A 17,601-nucleotide genomic window follows, 5' to 3' on the forward strand; every position below is an offset into this window, starting at 1 on the left:
ATAATTTTTTTCTTTTGTTAGTTCTCAATATACTATTATCTTATTTACGTTGAAATAGAGTTGAAATTTAATGTTATTAATCATGTTTATTAATCATACTAAAACTTTATCTTCCCCAAGCATATCAAATTTTCCTACAAAATATTTTGTTGCGAATAATCCAAATGTTAGTTTGGAAGCGTTTATTTGGGTTTATTTATTAGATAAATTATATCAAACTTCAATGGACATATTCGTGTTTGAAAATTTAATATTTTTTATTGAATTTTGAACCAGTTCAATGACTGGCCTATATGAGTGAAAACTAGTTCGGGTTCAGACGGACAGTTGTCATTCGATATGTTCTAAATAGGAATATAAGGTCGAAGTGTGTCTCACGCTGTGAATTGAGATTTTTCAGAAAGTTAGACTTTAGTCCCAGAGGATTCCTTTTTGATTATACACCAGTCGGTTGACATAATAAACTTTAAGAAACAACGAAAATCCGGATGACTTTTGGTTGGAAATGTCCTTTTTTTCTCGTACAATATCATATTTTATTTATCTGTAAAATATTATCAAAGAAAAATCACTAATTTTAACTTATTTTGATTCATAACAATTTGAAATTAGTGATATTTAGAGTAGTATTAGTGTTAGAAAAAGGAAATTTTTTTCCAAACAACAAGCTTACTAAGTTGTTCAATAAATTTTGTCATTTGATTACGTACGATTTTATGATAATGGGATTCTGGAAACCTTTAGATAGAGCTCCATATAAAAGAGAAAACAAGCCTCAATCTGTTACCAAAAAATTGCACAAAAATCTAAACTAAGAAAGAATTAGCAAATAACCAGAATGCTAAAGAACAAAACAAGGTAAACAAGAACCAATAAAATAATTATAAATGTTACTACTTGACATTAGAGTTCAATCTGTAAATAAACATCTTAACGAAGTCTCCAGTATAGATTAGTTTTTATGGATAGCTACCTCAAGTGTATATTCCATCAATTCCAAGTACTTCAGCGGATCGACAGTAACAAACAAACCATTTTATGAACGATGAGAAATTCATTCAAGCACTCTTCCAAATAGATTTTCCACTCAAGACTTTAATTTCCTGAAATAAAATTTATAATTAAAAACGCTAATCCCAAAAAAAGTCCCCGTTTCAATTTCATAACAGGAAAAATCCAAAAAGAATAAACATATAAAGCTATAAAAGTCGTTCAGCAATTAATTAACGCTGCACTAAGAATAAATTACTTTCCACGTCCATGAAAACTTGGTCATGATTTTAAAGGGCGAAAGATATAAATTCATACAAGCTGATTAGTCTGCTGATGATAATTTTGAAATTAAATGAAGAGATTATACGATAAACTATATTTAGATCAAATATTTTTAAATTTAAAAACAACCTACACTGATTAAACAACATCTAACATCTCATACTATATTTGAAAACGCTTCAAGAAATCTTCAAATAGTGCAAGATAAAGTACAAAGGACAAAAACTTCGTTATTTCGATCATGCTAAATATTTGGGTTTGTATATTGATCGAAGATTAACCTTGTAAAATCACACTTTCTCCAAAAGAAAGCAGTTAGCACTGAAGCTCAAACAATCCCATTTGTATATTGGGAAGAAATCACAATTAGTTTAGAAAACAAACATTCAGAGAAATCAAAACAAGATGCCACAATACTGAATGCATACGTGAGAAACAGTGAAAGTAACTATTCGACCATCTCGCCGGTTAGGTTAGGTTTTAAATAAACTGTTAGATTTTTTACATTTACTCAATAGACAGTTTTTACAGAAATACTCTCTCAAAGTACCGAAACCAGCTTCTTTCTCTCTTCTGAAATGCTCTAAATGTTGTTGAGGATGTGTTTTAGTTTCATTACTAGTGATGGAGCATCTTCAGCGCATAGATATTTCTGTAACTGAAGTTCCCAAACAAAAATCTTGTTTATTTTTTAGCTCCTCATACTTATCCCAGACTTTTTGGAATGCCTGCAATGTCCGCTACCTCGAGCACTTCATCTAGTACCGCTTTGTGGATTTTCTTCAACATTTCATGAATCTTCACCCCATTTGGTAGACCACTGCTATGCTGGTCTTCGCAAGTCGTCTATTGTGTACTTTCTAACCCGATGGTATTATTCAAGCAACTACCGCCATCTCTAGCTCAGGTCAGTTATTTCTTGAATCATCCTCGTACGTAGATCGTTTTTTTGGGATTTTTTGATGTTTTTTCGTGAAGAGTCGTCTTAATTTAAGGCTTTTTTGATAAAAGGTTTAAAATGAAAGGTAAAAATTGACGATTTGCATATTCATATAAATAGATTACTTACAATCCTTCTTAGATTGATTTGATTGTAGTATTACATTTTCAAATATTTAGAATTTCATTAAAATTTTGAAGATCTGAGGAAGAGTTGATCGAATTTTATGAAACTTGACACGTGCTTATAAAGACTTGTCTTCGATGAAACTAAAGTCAGTGAACGTAAGAAATTGTTGAACAGCCGATTGAATATTATGATTTGTATATTTCATACGAGATCTGGCTATTAAATAACGAGACTCATTACGAAAAAGGGTTTTATTATAAAAATTGAATGCTTCCCTTCAATATACTTCCCTCCCTGATCGAAGCAGTGCTGGAAGTCTTCTTTGGCGAGGGCCTTTAGGAACTCTACCGTTTTTTGCTTCACGACTTCCATCGACTCAAATCGGGTCCCTTTCAAAGCAGATCTTTAATCTTTCAAGGAAATCTGAACAGACCCGCTGACGCAAGAGCTTTTGGTCAGGAGTTAGATTTTTTGGCACCAACTTCGCATGACTTTTGTCATGTGTAATTCCTCGTGTAAAATTTTTCTTCATCGGCGTTTAAAGCCTCGGCAATCATCCGGATGCTCATTCCATGATCTGCACGCACAATTTGGTTGATTTTGGTCACTGTTTCCGGAAGTAAAACAGTCACAGGGCGACCTGGGCTTTGGTCACCTTCAGTGCTCTCACTCAAGCGCTTACACCCTCAAAATCACGCGTACGAGATAGAGAATCATCCCCATAGGCCTCTTGCAATAATTTATAGCACTCAGTCGGAGTTTTTTTCAATTAAACGAGAAATATGTTTTTCGTTACATCGCCATAACTTTTTTGACTTGAATCACTACATTTATTATATTTCGAAAACTTATAGGGTAAAAGTTAAGGTAAAGAAAATAATTTCTGTGAGAAAACTTGAAGTTAACATATAACCTCGACAATAAATCGGTAAAGCTGAAGATTTATGTATATTTTGACGTTTGTACCTCTAAAGCAAAACATATCCGACTGTCTGAATACTCCCATCCATGTTGAATATTCAGGACCTATGAAAACATTCAACTGACTATACGAGAGTGGATTTACTACCGACAACAATTTATGAAGTGATGCTGTGTTATCACGTTATGCAAAATTCATACACTGAATAATATCCAGGGGTGTGAATATGTTTATTCGACGATACGAGATGATAGAACATCTTTTTTGAAAATTTATTACAATTTTTACACTAAACCGTTTGAGTTTTTCGATAGTGGATATAATCCGATTGTAAATTTTCTTATTTCGGAAAATATGGTGACTGTTATACAGAAATTACTGTTTTAAAACTGTTAATAAGAGTGCACAAATCTGTAAATGACAAGATAGAACTTCTACTTGATCCTGTCATAGATAAAGGTAACTCCGGATGAGATACTCATATTTTTAGGAATATTCACCCTCTCCACCTGCTCCAGCTGCAGATGTCGCGCTTCGGCACATCTAAATCGTCGCTGTTGCAGGTTTTCGGCAGTTTTCCTTCAACCAAGTGAAATCTGTCATCCAACCAATTGGCAGTACAATAAAAATTAATATAATCGCAACTGTACCCATTCTACGACAACCATTACCATCCGACAGTTGTTTGATTCGTCGAGGCATCTTTTACGAAAAAATAGCCCTTCTAAGAACTATATTTTCATCCCTCCAGAGGAAATATTTAGTTAGCTTCTTAAAATACTGTCTGTGTTATTCTGAGTATTTCTTTACGTTCTTTTTTTTGTTTGGTTTTTATTTATTATCATTATTGTTGTTTCCTCAGTGTTTTTATTTGCTCAATATTTGCCTCAAAATTTTATATGTCATCTAAATCATGAGAATATTTTCCACTTATTTCTCAAGGACAAAGAAGTTAATTCTTGATTCTAACGAGATAAATGGCGACGATTTATTAATGAAAAGAGTGTCTTCCAGCAAATCTCTTCCCAAACCTGCAGAAGCTGCTGATTGAATTTGATTACGCTTATTTTTAAAGCAACTGGATTATGGAATATCACTAGTATGAAATGGAGTCATCCCAATTTTAATACACTGATATGCTGCATCATTTGTTGTGGTGGATATTAGCCAGGATTCACATAATAGTTTTTCAAATGAATAAAAGCTCTTCAGTGATTTGAAAAAGCTCTTTCTCTCGTTTAGATAACGATAATTTTATGACAGAATAGATACAATAATATCATGTCATGTTCTTCAGTTCATACAGAAGTTGACTCCATTAGTTTCTTAATAACAGTCTGTAGATATTCTTGACTGTAGTCCTTGAACGTTGAAGTGCAGTTTAGTTGATGATTTGGACATCTAGTTGAGCTCTTTTTGTGCTTGTAAATTGTACACATTCTGCTCTAAATCACAAAAAAGAGTAGAAATGAGTAAAGAAAAGTTTACACCATCACTCCCTCATGGATCTTCATCCTATTTTATTTGGGTTAGACGATGAATGATGCGGGTGGTGCAGGATGATATTTAGAAATTTGTTTTATATTTTAGTTTGTATTCTGGCTGCATAAAACAAAGTAACTGCAGGAAAATGTTTGAAGCAAAGGCTACAGTCGACTATACCGAAAAATTACTAGGGTTGTAATGAATAATCTGCCCGAACCGTTCATTGAAACTGGTCCCTGGATTTTCACGATTCAGAAACAATTTTTGTTCACAAATTTGATTATAAACTCATACAAAGGAGTCCTTAGTCTAATTGATTTGATTTTTTTATTGAAGACACTGATGAATTTTTCAATAAAAAGGCTTTTGTAAAAGACGAAAACAGTGAAAGCGATATTAGAAAAGCAGTTCAACCGTAAAATCCACCCCTATCGATATCGTACTTTTATATTGAATTCCTTAGAAAATTGTATTAAACAGAATTAAATAAACGGGAAAAATCAATAAACTATTAGTTCTACCATTCATTTTGCCAAACTTTATTGATTTAATGATTGAAATGATGATAGTCTAAAGGTTTTTAACTATTTGTCGAGTTTTTATATTAAAATAAATTCTATACAAAGTAAACTTCGTTCAAAAAAGTTGTCAAAAAGTGATTGAGAAAAATCCAAACCCAAATGCATTCAAAGAAGCCAAAAACTTGATTCAGTGTAAATTTAATGATAAACAAATACGAAGTACAAAGCCTAATGACTATTTGCATAAAATATTTCGGATTCTGTTCAATCTGATTAAAACACTTCACGAATTGAACTATCCGCAGTTACTGAAATTCCGAATATGAATGTTGCTGTATGGACTATGCAGTTATTTGTAGTAAAAAAAGAAGCAGTTAGTTCAAAACGAATTTTTTACTGCAGAAGACGTTTCATCAACGTTATTCGATTGAGACAGTTTGCTGATAAGGAAAGTTGGTCTAAAGAAGGTATTATTGCAAGAGAAAATACTAAATCATTTTATTGTACTATACAGTAAGAGTGGTGAGGCTCATGGAAAAGAGCATTGGTAGTAAATAGACTGTTGAATCCTTCTTGGTTTAAGTAAACTGAAAAAAACCTCATTCTAGTCTCTATTAGATTTCGCGTTTTATTTCTCATTCAATTTGCGTCCATTCTTTATCTTTAGTCCCTGAAGATGATAATTTGTTGTTATCGAAACGCGCGTCAGGCAGTTCATTGTTAAAGTTGGTGTAGTAATTGTTTAAATAATGTGTTCCATTTTTTTGAGAGCATCCTTTTTGTTCGAAATTTTCTTTTCCTAATGGAATTACCGCTAAGATATCGTTGGAAATGATTTGATCGCAAAGTATACAAAATCTCTTATCAATCGACTCATCATATTTTGGTTGATATTTTTGTAACAACTGAACTGAACTGAAACAACCACGTCAAAATCAGTCGAAAATCTTTTTTATTTCGATTACCATCATATGGTTCACCATGAATTCGTTTCAGATTAATAAATGGTCAATAAGGATTACAACGAAGATGATTTAAGACAGCTACGTGAAGTAATGATCAAACACGAAATGAGAGTCATCACCTAGCCACCGTATTAGCCATATTTGTATAGTATACACTGCGACCCAAAGGATCTATTTGGTCCCCCTCTGTTTATGCGATATTACCCAATATTTACAGCTGATCCATTAATTCCACTCCTTTTAATCTAGAATGCGGAATGGCTTCCATTACTAGAGATCTTCGTCTTCTAGTTCATGCGCACCCAGGTGCATTGCTTCACATACGTCGAGGTAGAGGTTTCGTCCTATATGTTAGCGTCTTCAGTTGTTTGTTGAGGCGACAGTGACCCCATAAAACTCCTGTTAGTATTCGTAGATTGTTATTACTTAGTCTGATACATTCAGCAGATCTACTCTGGTTATAGTTTCCCAGAATAGTCTCCGCCTGTCTCAGCTCTTGTAGGTTATTTCAATAATTGGTTTTGCTTCTATCTACCTTCTTTTCCAGTGCTTTTTCCATTGCTCTGTAGCTGATACCACAGAAAGGTTTAACAAGGTTATCAACTGTTTACTGTATCAGATATATGTCACTTTTTCCTCTTCTTGAAATCAAAAATTGGCTTCTAGTCCATTGAAGCCATATAAATTGAGGTGCTAAAGGCTTTTTCGGCCAAAGCTTACGATATTTGAGTGTAAAATTGGATTAAGCGTTGGCATGCTTGTATTGCTTCGAAAAGAGCTTCGATAATGAGAAAAATTATCAAAATATGTATCAAGTTTTATCACAATTTATATATTTTTTATTGCAATTCCATTTTCTTCGCGCCTTGAAATATTATGAATGGATAGAAGTATAAAATGTACCAAAGATGATTACCACAATTCATATTTTGTAAAATGTGTAAGTAATGAAATAAAATTTAATACCTATAAAAGTTGCAACGATAATTCTTACAGAACATGTCGGAAAACGAGATATAAACGAAAAGTTTGAAGCTTGTGTGTAACTGAAGTTCCTTAACAAGCAATTTCTCGATAAAACCAAATAAAATATACAATTTGATACGATATTAACCCATCCATTAAACTCGACCAAGCATGAAAAATCTATCTTTCTATCAGATTCCGGTAGCTGTACCATTCGGTAAACTCTGTTGAGAATCCCTCTTGATCTCGTCGATAGTTGACACTGACATTTTCCTTTCCGTCAAATCCAACGGGAATTTGAAACTAATTTCGCCTTTACAAAAAACCGCCGCCGTAGAGTCTTCGATATTATTTTCTGGTCTTTCGGCGCGCTTGCGCTGCCTCGCCAAATTTTGAGAGTGTCTTCTAACGCACGAACACACAACGAATATTATCGAGAAAATAGCGAACACAATGATACAAATCAGACCGATGAGAAGGCTCAATTTGTGCGCCGGCATTTTATCACTAGAACCGTTATCAGGTTCGCAAGTGGTCACGTCTTCGAAACGCAAATTTACAAGTTTTTTACCAACTAGTTTAGGTGGCGAGGCACATATTGAATTTCTAAACATATTTGTTCTATTTACACGGAACAATATTGAGGTTATGTGACACAAATCACAAGACCAAGGATTACCTGTGAAATTAACGTATTTTAATGTTTCTAATTTTATCACCGTACTATCATTCAAACCTTTGATACGATTAAAAGATAGATCCAATTCGATAATTTGTCTAGGAAGCGCCTGTATATTCATACTCGTGATATTATTCCATGATATATTCAATTTTCTTATTCTATCTGGTAGAAATCGATCAGGTATTTCCGATAGTTTCATGTGCGCCATCTCGAGATGCCACACCTTGTACAACGTCTGTAAAATTAATTTAATTAAAGCTAATGTAAATTTATTTCCGCTAATCACAAGCCTTTGCAAAGTATCAGCGACGTGAGTCAAAGCGAACGTTTCCAATTTGCTCATTTTGTTGTAACTAATGTCTAATTCAATTAAATTAGTCAAATTCAAAAAGGCGGTATCCGTTATTTTAGCTAAACGATTTTTAGCTAAACACAGATATCTCAGTTGTTGTTGGTTGATGAAAGTCTTCTCTAAAATGACGGGTAATAAATTCCCGTCTAATTTCAGGATATGCAGACGATGAAGTTCGTGGAACTCGTCTTCGGAGAGGAATTGTATCTGGTTGTATCCCAGATCCAAATGAGAAAGATAAGGCAGCAAATGGTAGAGTTGTGCGTTGATTCTTTTCAGGCCGCAGCCTCTCAGTTCTAAAACCCGAAGATCCTGAAACAAAAGATGAAACTTTTAAACCGAAATTCACTATAGTAACATACAAAAAATTTTTGCTAACTTGTTAGGACTGTTGGGATATTTTGTATGACTGAAAATTATCATACATGATAACCGTAATTTATATTCATGACTATACGAGAAAATTTTGCAAAATGTTGATAATTGTACACTAGAAGACATATTAATATCATACAAGTGCCAAAATTGTCTTGGTAATTAGAAAGTGATATGAAAGTTTTGCCTTCTAGAGCTCTAATCATATTTTTAACGCCGTATCATATTTCTGATCAAGTTTTCCAAGTAATTATGGTCCAAATTTTCTGGTATGAGTTCTGTGGATCTCATCTTTGTGTGAATATTGATCCAAATAGAATTTGAGTTCGGATTAAGTGCAGGCAAGTCTTACTATTACAATATTCAACTCTTGAAGGTACCGGTGTATTATTCTAACGACATGAGGACGTTCATTGCCCATTATATGAACAAAATATGGCCGTAAACAGTACCAATTCAGTGTGAACCCTTGAATATATTGAATCCTTCAATCTGGATTCGTCCGTGGAAAGTACAATACCGCAATCTTCAACTTTCCACTAGGAGCAGAATCAGCTACTCTGATTGTAATTTAAGCATTTCTTAAAATATTTTCCTAGCTTCAGTTAATTTTTGTTGCCGTTTCGTTGACTACCAGGAAGACAGTTGATTAATCAATTTCCAGTATATTGGCAGCTACCTTTTACTGCTCTCGTCTTCGATAAATTTTAACAATTTGCTCTCTTATTAAATTTGATTAATTTTTGAGTTCATCCGTAGAGAATATAAATTTAAAAATAGAAGCTCTCGATTTGTGCCTAATAAAATACTGATAAGAAACAGAATCCAATTAACATTTCTTTCGAAGACCAGCAATAATTATTATATCTCTTGTTTCATTTTTTGTTAGTTTCTGGTGGTGAGATTGTAAAAAAATTCCGCGAAAACCGATTTTGTAAGCAATTTTGCCATTTTTTTAAAAACGTTTTTGGCGGAGGGTATTTACTTCTAATTGTAGTAAATAATTGAAATACTTATATTCTAATTAGATTTGTCATTATAGAAATATTAATAATTACGTGGCTAATAAAAACAAATCAATGAAAATTCATCGGACCCTCAAGAACTTTGATTTTCTGCGAAGCACTTTTTCCAGAAATATGCAAACGAGCATCAAGAAACGGTAGGAAAAACTACAATACAACCACTTGCAAAACTTTCTAATTTTCATTTTATATTTTAATTCAAGATTTTTTTTTCCATATCCAAGCGAATGAAAATGGGGAAAAGCATAATTATTTTTCGTTTCAACTCACTTAATTTCACGCTAACAAGTATAATTTGAATTAGCGACGCGGGGCGAACTCAAATATTTTTTCTTTTAAACCAGATACGTGTTTTGGTTACAGAGAAGCCACATAAAATATTGAGAATATGTGGTTTTTCATTCGAGTATAAATATTTAATATTGTTTGCTAATCATATTGAAACAGAATTGGTAATTCATGGAAATAAAATATTATTACGTGGAAACAAAAGTTGGAATAAACACATCGCAGTTAAGGGTGGACCACGTATATCATACGCAATTCCTAATCTTCTGGAAGCGCCGCAACAATCGAAAGTCTTAATTCAAACAATATTATGACGATCTTTCACGAAAGTGATAGAAAACATTTAATAATTACGTCGGAATGTGTTTGGAAGGAGAAGTTGAAAAAAATTATAAATCTTCAGTGGAGAATACGAAAAACGCAGATTTCGGGTATATTCTGCTTGGAAACGGAGATCGACACTCTTATATCATCGGCTTGATGATAAGACAACATTTTTCCAGTAATTTTACAATGCGGCATCGACAAGAAAAGTGCGACACGCATTCCACGTAGGCCGAGATAAAATTTCATAGATCATCAAATGGGCGAACTTCTACATAAAAATTGAATATAAATTTACATCACCCTGATTCAATGACGATTTCATGTAGTTTCCTATTAGTTTTAACCTGGAAAATGATCTCTGTCCAAAAGCAACGCTTACTGGAATTGTTAAGAATATTTCACAATTTCCATATCTTCAACCAACATTTTTCTGTTCAAATCAGCTTATTTTACCCCTTGGTACACCATTTTCTGTTAATTTGAAAGCTGCCGGAGAAATTTCTAGTTGAGGTGCGTGGTTTTGAAGTAATTCTTTTTCCTTACTTTGAACTTTTCCTAGAATCGTCAAATATACCAATTATTTTTAATTGTTCAAAACGATTTTTTAATGATTCCGCATCTTTATCTAAAACAACGAAAATATACCTTGTATGCATTTATGGGATTCATCACCGGCTTCATAATTAAAACGTTTCTTCCTTTTTCGAAGCCTTTTATTTCGAATTTCTGTTGATAATTCTAAAGCTTCTAATTTCGATTTTTTTTTCACAATTATTTGCCAAGCAGAGATGGTCATCTCTGAAATCCCTTCGAACCAATTCGAAATTATCAGGCCGGATGTTGCCAAGGTCCTTCGAACATCAGAACCTCCTCCTCCCAACCAGACCTCTCCACAGAGCCACAGGCTCTCAAAGATATTGCAGTCTTTTCAGCCGTCAAGAGAATAATCTTCTCAATAAAGTGAAGAAGTCCAAACTTTTCGACATCAAATCCTAACTCATTTCTCGACGAAAATCATCCCGGAGTCAAAATTCACAAACCCGATCTTCAACTATGTCTTTTGTCCAAATTCTTTTTAGAAAATGTCTATTCAACGCATAATGAAGTTTGATTCTATTATTATATTTTTGTTCTCTATATTGTTATTCATGTTTCTCAATATTTTTTGTTTCAATGTTAATAATAGAATGTTTCAAATAAAAGCAGTTAACGATTCATCACCAACTTAGTTATCTGCTATATTTTGACGCAAAAATATGGAGACAGTTTCGATACATTTAGAGAAAATTTCGTATTTATTGAGTTTGGTAATTCATGTAATCGCACTTTTATAATATCTTTTCTTTTTCCAAGTTTGTTGTATAAAAGGCAAAAACTTCAAATGGTACATGATGAATTTGAAGGTTTCAAGTGAAGGATTCCTAAATATGATAAAATATTGCCATTTTGTTTGGGTTGTTTTGAACTTGTCTTCAAATGATCAGTGACATTGAATTAATAATAAAATACCCACTTCACATAATTTAATAAGTTCTATCAACTTGTGAAGGATGTTTTTCGTAAATTCGACCGTACTTATTACAAATAATGTTCAAGGAACATCAAGCTTTCATTATTTATCGTTAAAAGCCTCAAAAATCCACTTGTCTGTGGCAATATTAGACCCGCAGATTTATATAGCCATTTATGTGCGTATAGAGTTGGAGAAAGTAGTCTAAAAGCAATAATTACTCTTTTTTCTCAAATCGTTTATTCTCTTAGTTATTATTTGTAGGCATTATTCACTTCAAGGGATAAAATTCGTTAAAAAAGGAAGTAGATATCTTATTTTAAAAGATAGCCACGTATATGCATTCATAACTCGACATATACAAAGGTTGTCTGAAAAATTTCAAACCTACTAACAAAAAATCATTTGTATTATTTTACATTTTATGTATACATTTAGTACAGCAATCATTTCACTTTATTTAAGTACCCAAATGATAGTTGTCGTCTTTTTTCTCAAAATAGACGTTGAAAACATAAAAAAATATATAAATCAAAATTTTTATTGTTATTGCTTTAGATGGAATTTGAAGCTTTCACTATTTATCTGTATTTTTTTCAATTTCAAAGATATTTCGTCCCTGGAAAATATAATTGAGATGAATCCCGATTATATCCCAGATTAAGAGCTTAGTGAAAAGAAATAGTAAACAACGTGTACCAAGAATTGAGTATAGCGTCCCAAAAAAATTCGCTGGAACTTGGGATAAAAAAATATTATACAAACCAAAATACTGCGTACCATCGGTTATGGAACCGAGACGGTCCTGCAAGTACCAATTTTTAGGATCAAACAAGGTTTTTTATATGGTTTATTGCAATCAATACTTCAATTAAACAAATATGCGAGATTTTGCATATCAAAAAGGTATCCAAAAGTTGAGTGCCTCATTTATAAATACCGATCAAAATCTCGATCGCATTGGAAATTGCACGTTGCTTGATAGAAGTTTCTCATGGATTTCCTAACCTCAAATTTTTTGAAGTTTTATTAAAGAAATATCCAGGTTTAATTAACCGAAAGTAGATTATTTTTTAACAAGATCACGCTGTACTACATACTGCCAAAATTACGTGAAATAAGATCGTTGTAACCACGATGTAAAAACTACAGGGTGTGTTCTTATCGATCTCTACTGCGCAGTCCCACTTTCCGCCATATTGGCTGTCACCAGCTGACTCACTTATATTTATTTACATTGAGTGTAGAGAGTAGTTCATGCACAAATAGATTTCTACAAAAGATAGTAAATTACTTAACGAATGGAAAAAAGTTTGTGGAAAAAGTCAACTTAACCTCCAACACGGTAAGTATTTACGAGTTACAAATATCTATTATATCTTACAGTGAAAGATCCAGGAAAAGATCTGATTCTTATAGTTATGACACGTATGTTGAATCTCACAAGAGAAATCAACAACTATGTGTTTTGTTATGTTAACTAAAGTTTCACAATTTGTTTTAATAATTGTTAAAAAACACCCGGCGCATTTTATTTATCTTCTAATTCTCCTTGTTAACGAAAAAATTTATAATATACATTCTTTATTAGGCAAAAAGTTTTGCAATCTATTTAAAATTATTAAATTTACATTATTTTTGAGAATTTACCATACGCTGGTATGGTATTTTTCATAGTTTTTTATCACATTCGTTACTCAACGTTTCGTCCATAACAATGTTAAAACGAAAATATTCAAATTCCCGCATTGAATTGATTGGTTATAAGAGCAATATGGCCGATAATGGGGAATGCCTCTCATTGGTTAGTTTTTTGAAATTCTAACCTAATATTTAAACTTACCGGAACATCTTTGAACACTTCTGGATTCAGTTCCTCCTCGAATTTATTCCCACTAAGTTTTAGTACGTGCAGTTTCACCAATTTTAAAAATATCCTTGGTTCTAGATCACTAATTAAATTATTCCGTAACGTCAACATCCTCAATTCCGTCAGATGTTTAAACGCACCGACCGGCAATCGTTCAATTCGATTATTATCTAAATGCAATTCCACCAAATTCACTAGACCCCGAAAATTATGATCGAACACAGAACTTATATTATTATAGCTTAAATCTAAAATTCGAATAGTCGGCACACCCCAAAAAGGATGTAGTCCTATTTGTTGAATATTCGATCTCCTTATTATAATTTCCTCCAACCGTTTGAATTGTTGAAAAATTGGACCGATGGATAGTACGTTGAAATTATCGTTTGGAGCTGATATTTCCAGAACCTCCATGCCTGGATCGATGTCCGTTATTGGGATGGGATCTCGCATTCCACCGCGTATGCAGGAAACTTTTCTTTGGCCTTTCTCGGATTGTTTGCAGAGACAATATTCAGGGCACAAGGATTCGATTGAACATAACCACAATATAATCAAGCTCGGAGATATTAGGTGCCAGGACAAGAGCATCCTGAAACAAACAAAAAAAAGGGTTATTGTTAATTCGATCGAAGAAAATTGTGCTTTAGGGGTTTTGGAATAGATACACTAATAAAAATCATTTCTACTGAAATGTTCAACTTTTACATATTCGGGGGTATCTAACTTTGCTCATGTTGTTGATATGAGACTGTCTGGTGGTTAAATCGAAAGGGTAAACTACCACTTTTAAATGGTTATATTTACAATATTTGTTATAAACGGGAATTAGTAAAAAAAATATTTTTAATTTTAGTTTCCAACGCGGGAGTGTTTGCATTTCTTCCATATAAAATTTTGTCACAATAATTGAAATTTCAAAATTTCTTTAATACTGTTTCTCTTCTTCTTTTCATAAATGTAGTGTCGTGCATCTGGTTTTGCCATCTACAAGAAGTACCTTCTAATGGATCTATTACAACTAGAAACAATTTTGAAATATCAACTTGATAATCCTGATCCCACCCTAGATCCTTTCTGCACGTATTGGCACACCTTTAAATAGGTAGTACCTCTTCTTAATTTGTACTCTTCCAGTTGGTTTTCCGGTCTTCAGCTCCTCCAGCTAGATATTAAGGTAAGTCATCTTTGAACCACGTCCGATTTCTGGTATCTTCTTTGTGAAATAATCAATTGAAGATCCATTTTGTCATGATATACCCAGAGGGTCCCGGTCCCGGTTTCAAAATGAGTAATTTGCTTGTTAAATTAACCGCGTAGTGTATAAAATATAAATTTTCGTGTTTTTAAGAGGGAATTCGTTGAATATAAAAGTTTATGTTCTAAATCTGAATTATATTATTGATCTACCAATAAAAAAGAGGAAATAAAACCCATATTTCACCACGAAAATACAATTCTTTGGGATTAAAACATTTTCTGGCGATTGGATATAAATTGAACGCGGTTTTCTTTCAGTGTAAAAGCGGCAGGAAATAACTTTAATTACCCTGTTTTACAACATTTGAACTCCAGATCGGGGTTCGGTGGAATGAAACCTCGACATTATCTGGATATTATGTGCCTCAGGATAAGACTAACCTCAAACAAAAAAAGGGTTACGCTAATTGCACAGAAAACAAGAGCATCCTAATGGAATGAAAATGTCCAGCGTTTTTAGCGGTAATGTGATATTGAGATGTGTCGAAATTATCGAAGTTCTTGTAGAAATTCAAACTGTTCACGTATGTAAAAATTGAAATTAGTCTTTTTTGAACGCCAATCAAGAGTTTTTAAAAAATTGCGTCGTCGAAAAAGACATTTTACGTTTCGTTCGCTGTGTATTTTTATAATTTTCCGATTGTAACATAATGGTATTTACATTGTTGTCAGATGTTTCGTTGAATTTTGATATATCAAATTTATAACGCTCTATTCTTAAGAAATATAATTTACTTTTTCAGATTTTATCGAATGTATCAAAAATGGAAGGAAAAAAACTATTATCAATAATAATTTTGACCCATTGCGGTCTATATTTTGATAAAAACCCCGATAGATCGAGACGTAAAATTTTTTAAAACCGATTTTCTATCAAAAAAGACCTTAAATCAAGATATTCCATCAAGAAAAAAGTTAAACATCGCAGAAAATTATAAAAACTTATGCCAGAAGTCCAAAAAGATCTGGTAATATAGGATAGAACAAATTATTAAGAACGAAGATAATTACGAGTGTTGATTTCCCTTCAGTTCGTCATTGATATACAATAAAAACCACGATATTATTACATTTCTTATAATTTTTGATGTGTCTCGAAAAAAAAATTTTTTTCTACTTCTTCAGAACTAATATTTACTACACAAATTGCTTCATTTTCAGCGGAAAATAATTCAACACGCAATTGTATTTGAAGAATATACAAGATTCTGGAGAATATACTGGATGTCCAATTAATTAGAAGCATGTCTTAGACAATACAGCTGTTCCAATTGCATACATATAACTGGGACTGTTATCCTGATTCAAAACCTTAGATAATCCTTGAACTGAATTAACGTAGTTGTAATTTTCGATGCAGTAAATGATATTTGCAGAAATATAAACACAATATATTATTCGGGTAATCACAAATGCATTACTATTCTAAATTTATCGTTCAGCCTTTTTCTGGTGTTCCATATTTAGAGTTCATTTCCTATTTATACTTATTTTTCCCCAGACAGATATCGTGAACTACGAAGAATGAAAAATAAGAGCCTCTATTTAATACGTGAAAAATGTCACGTAACACATAATCACCTGAACGAAATGGTTCTGTATGTACTCTAAAAAATATTATTTTCTAATAGGTACTATGAAATTTATAGATGTAAAAGCTGTATCAATATTTTTAGATGAATTATTAGATTTTTCATTCAATTTGATTCAAAATTTTCTCTGTTTCATCTCCTAATAGTAGCCAATAGTAATTTTTTGGTGGTTGATTCATTAATTAAGTAATTACGATGTAGTTTAGATATCTCGTTTCTATAGAGAGACCTAAATTTTCGCAAATCAGATGACATTGTAATGAAACTCAGCATACCTCAATAACATTACTCGATTTTAGCAAATAATTTGCTACAATGAATTGCAAGTGTTTGTATCATAGGCGTAATTAATTAATTGAGACGAAATTTCACGAATTTGGTGAGTGAAATAACTAAATAATTTTGTAGCCTTCGTATATTTTCAAAACTTCGAACAAATAGTCCATCCAAAATAAAATTTATCGGTTGTTCAGTTAGTAGTGGAATTCTGAAAGCTTCATTGTTTTTTTTGGCCATGTTAGATGAAAATACACTTTGAGTAATGGGGTTTTTAGTACAATTTCATTTTATTCCCATTTCGAATGTTACCAAAAAAAAAATAGACCTGCTATCCCTATTTTAAGTTAAAAACAATGTGAAGCAGCGGGGAATTCAGCATGAGATTTTGTTTGTTTCGTGTCAAGCAGAAAGAGTAATGGCTGAGTGTCTGCTTGTACTTTTCATTGAACATGTTGGAACAGCACAATTCAGCTAGAGTACAATGAAGTTGAGGGTGAATTTCAAATAATTCCTTCATTTATTCAAATTTCTTCCAATCATTATTCACTACAGATTTTTTTTCAATACGTAGTGTATAACAAACACAAAACATATCCGCCAGTATGAAAACTCATATACACTGCGACCCAAAGAATCTCAGAATGATACTCAATGTTTGTAGCTGAATTTTTGATCTCGATACGAAATTTGAGATGTGAGATGTGTCAGAGATCTTAGTTTTCTATCAGGACTTTCAGGAAAATATCATCAGGAACAAAGTGATTTAATTACTTTGAGGACTCACTAGCAGGTGTATGACTGCAAGAGATTCATTAATCCAATAGTTGTATGTGAAAAA

General features: G+C 32.6%; 1 protein-coding gene across 1 annotated transcript in view; it reads right to left on the reverse strand.

Moving 5' to 3' along the window:
* Positions 1-3,580: 3,580 nt before the first annotated feature.
* The window catches only part of LOC130903383 (insulin-like growth factor-binding protein complex acid labile subunit), a 74,564-nt gene continuing 60,543 nt past the window's right edge, over positions 3,581-17,601 (reverse strand). Inside the window, exons 3-4 of the mRNA XM_057815448.1 lie at positions 13,606-14,224; positions 3,581-8,549 (exon numbers count right to left, since the gene is read on the reverse strand). Coding sequence (XP_057671431.1) covers positions 7,395-8,549; positions 13,606-14,223 — 1,773 coding nt within the window. The 5' untranslated portion in view covers position 14,224 and the 3' untranslated portion in view covers positions 3,581-7,394. The remainder of the gene's footprint in view (positions 8,550-13,605; positions 14,225-17,601) is intronic.

Source organism: Diorhabda carinulata, chromosome 2 (assembly GCF_026250575.1).
Source record: "Diorhabda carinulata isolate Delta chromosome 2, icDioCari1.1, whole genome shotgun sequence".
NCBI lineage: Eukaryota > Metazoa > Arthropoda > Insecta > Coleoptera > Chrysomelidae > Diorhabda > Diorhabda carinulata.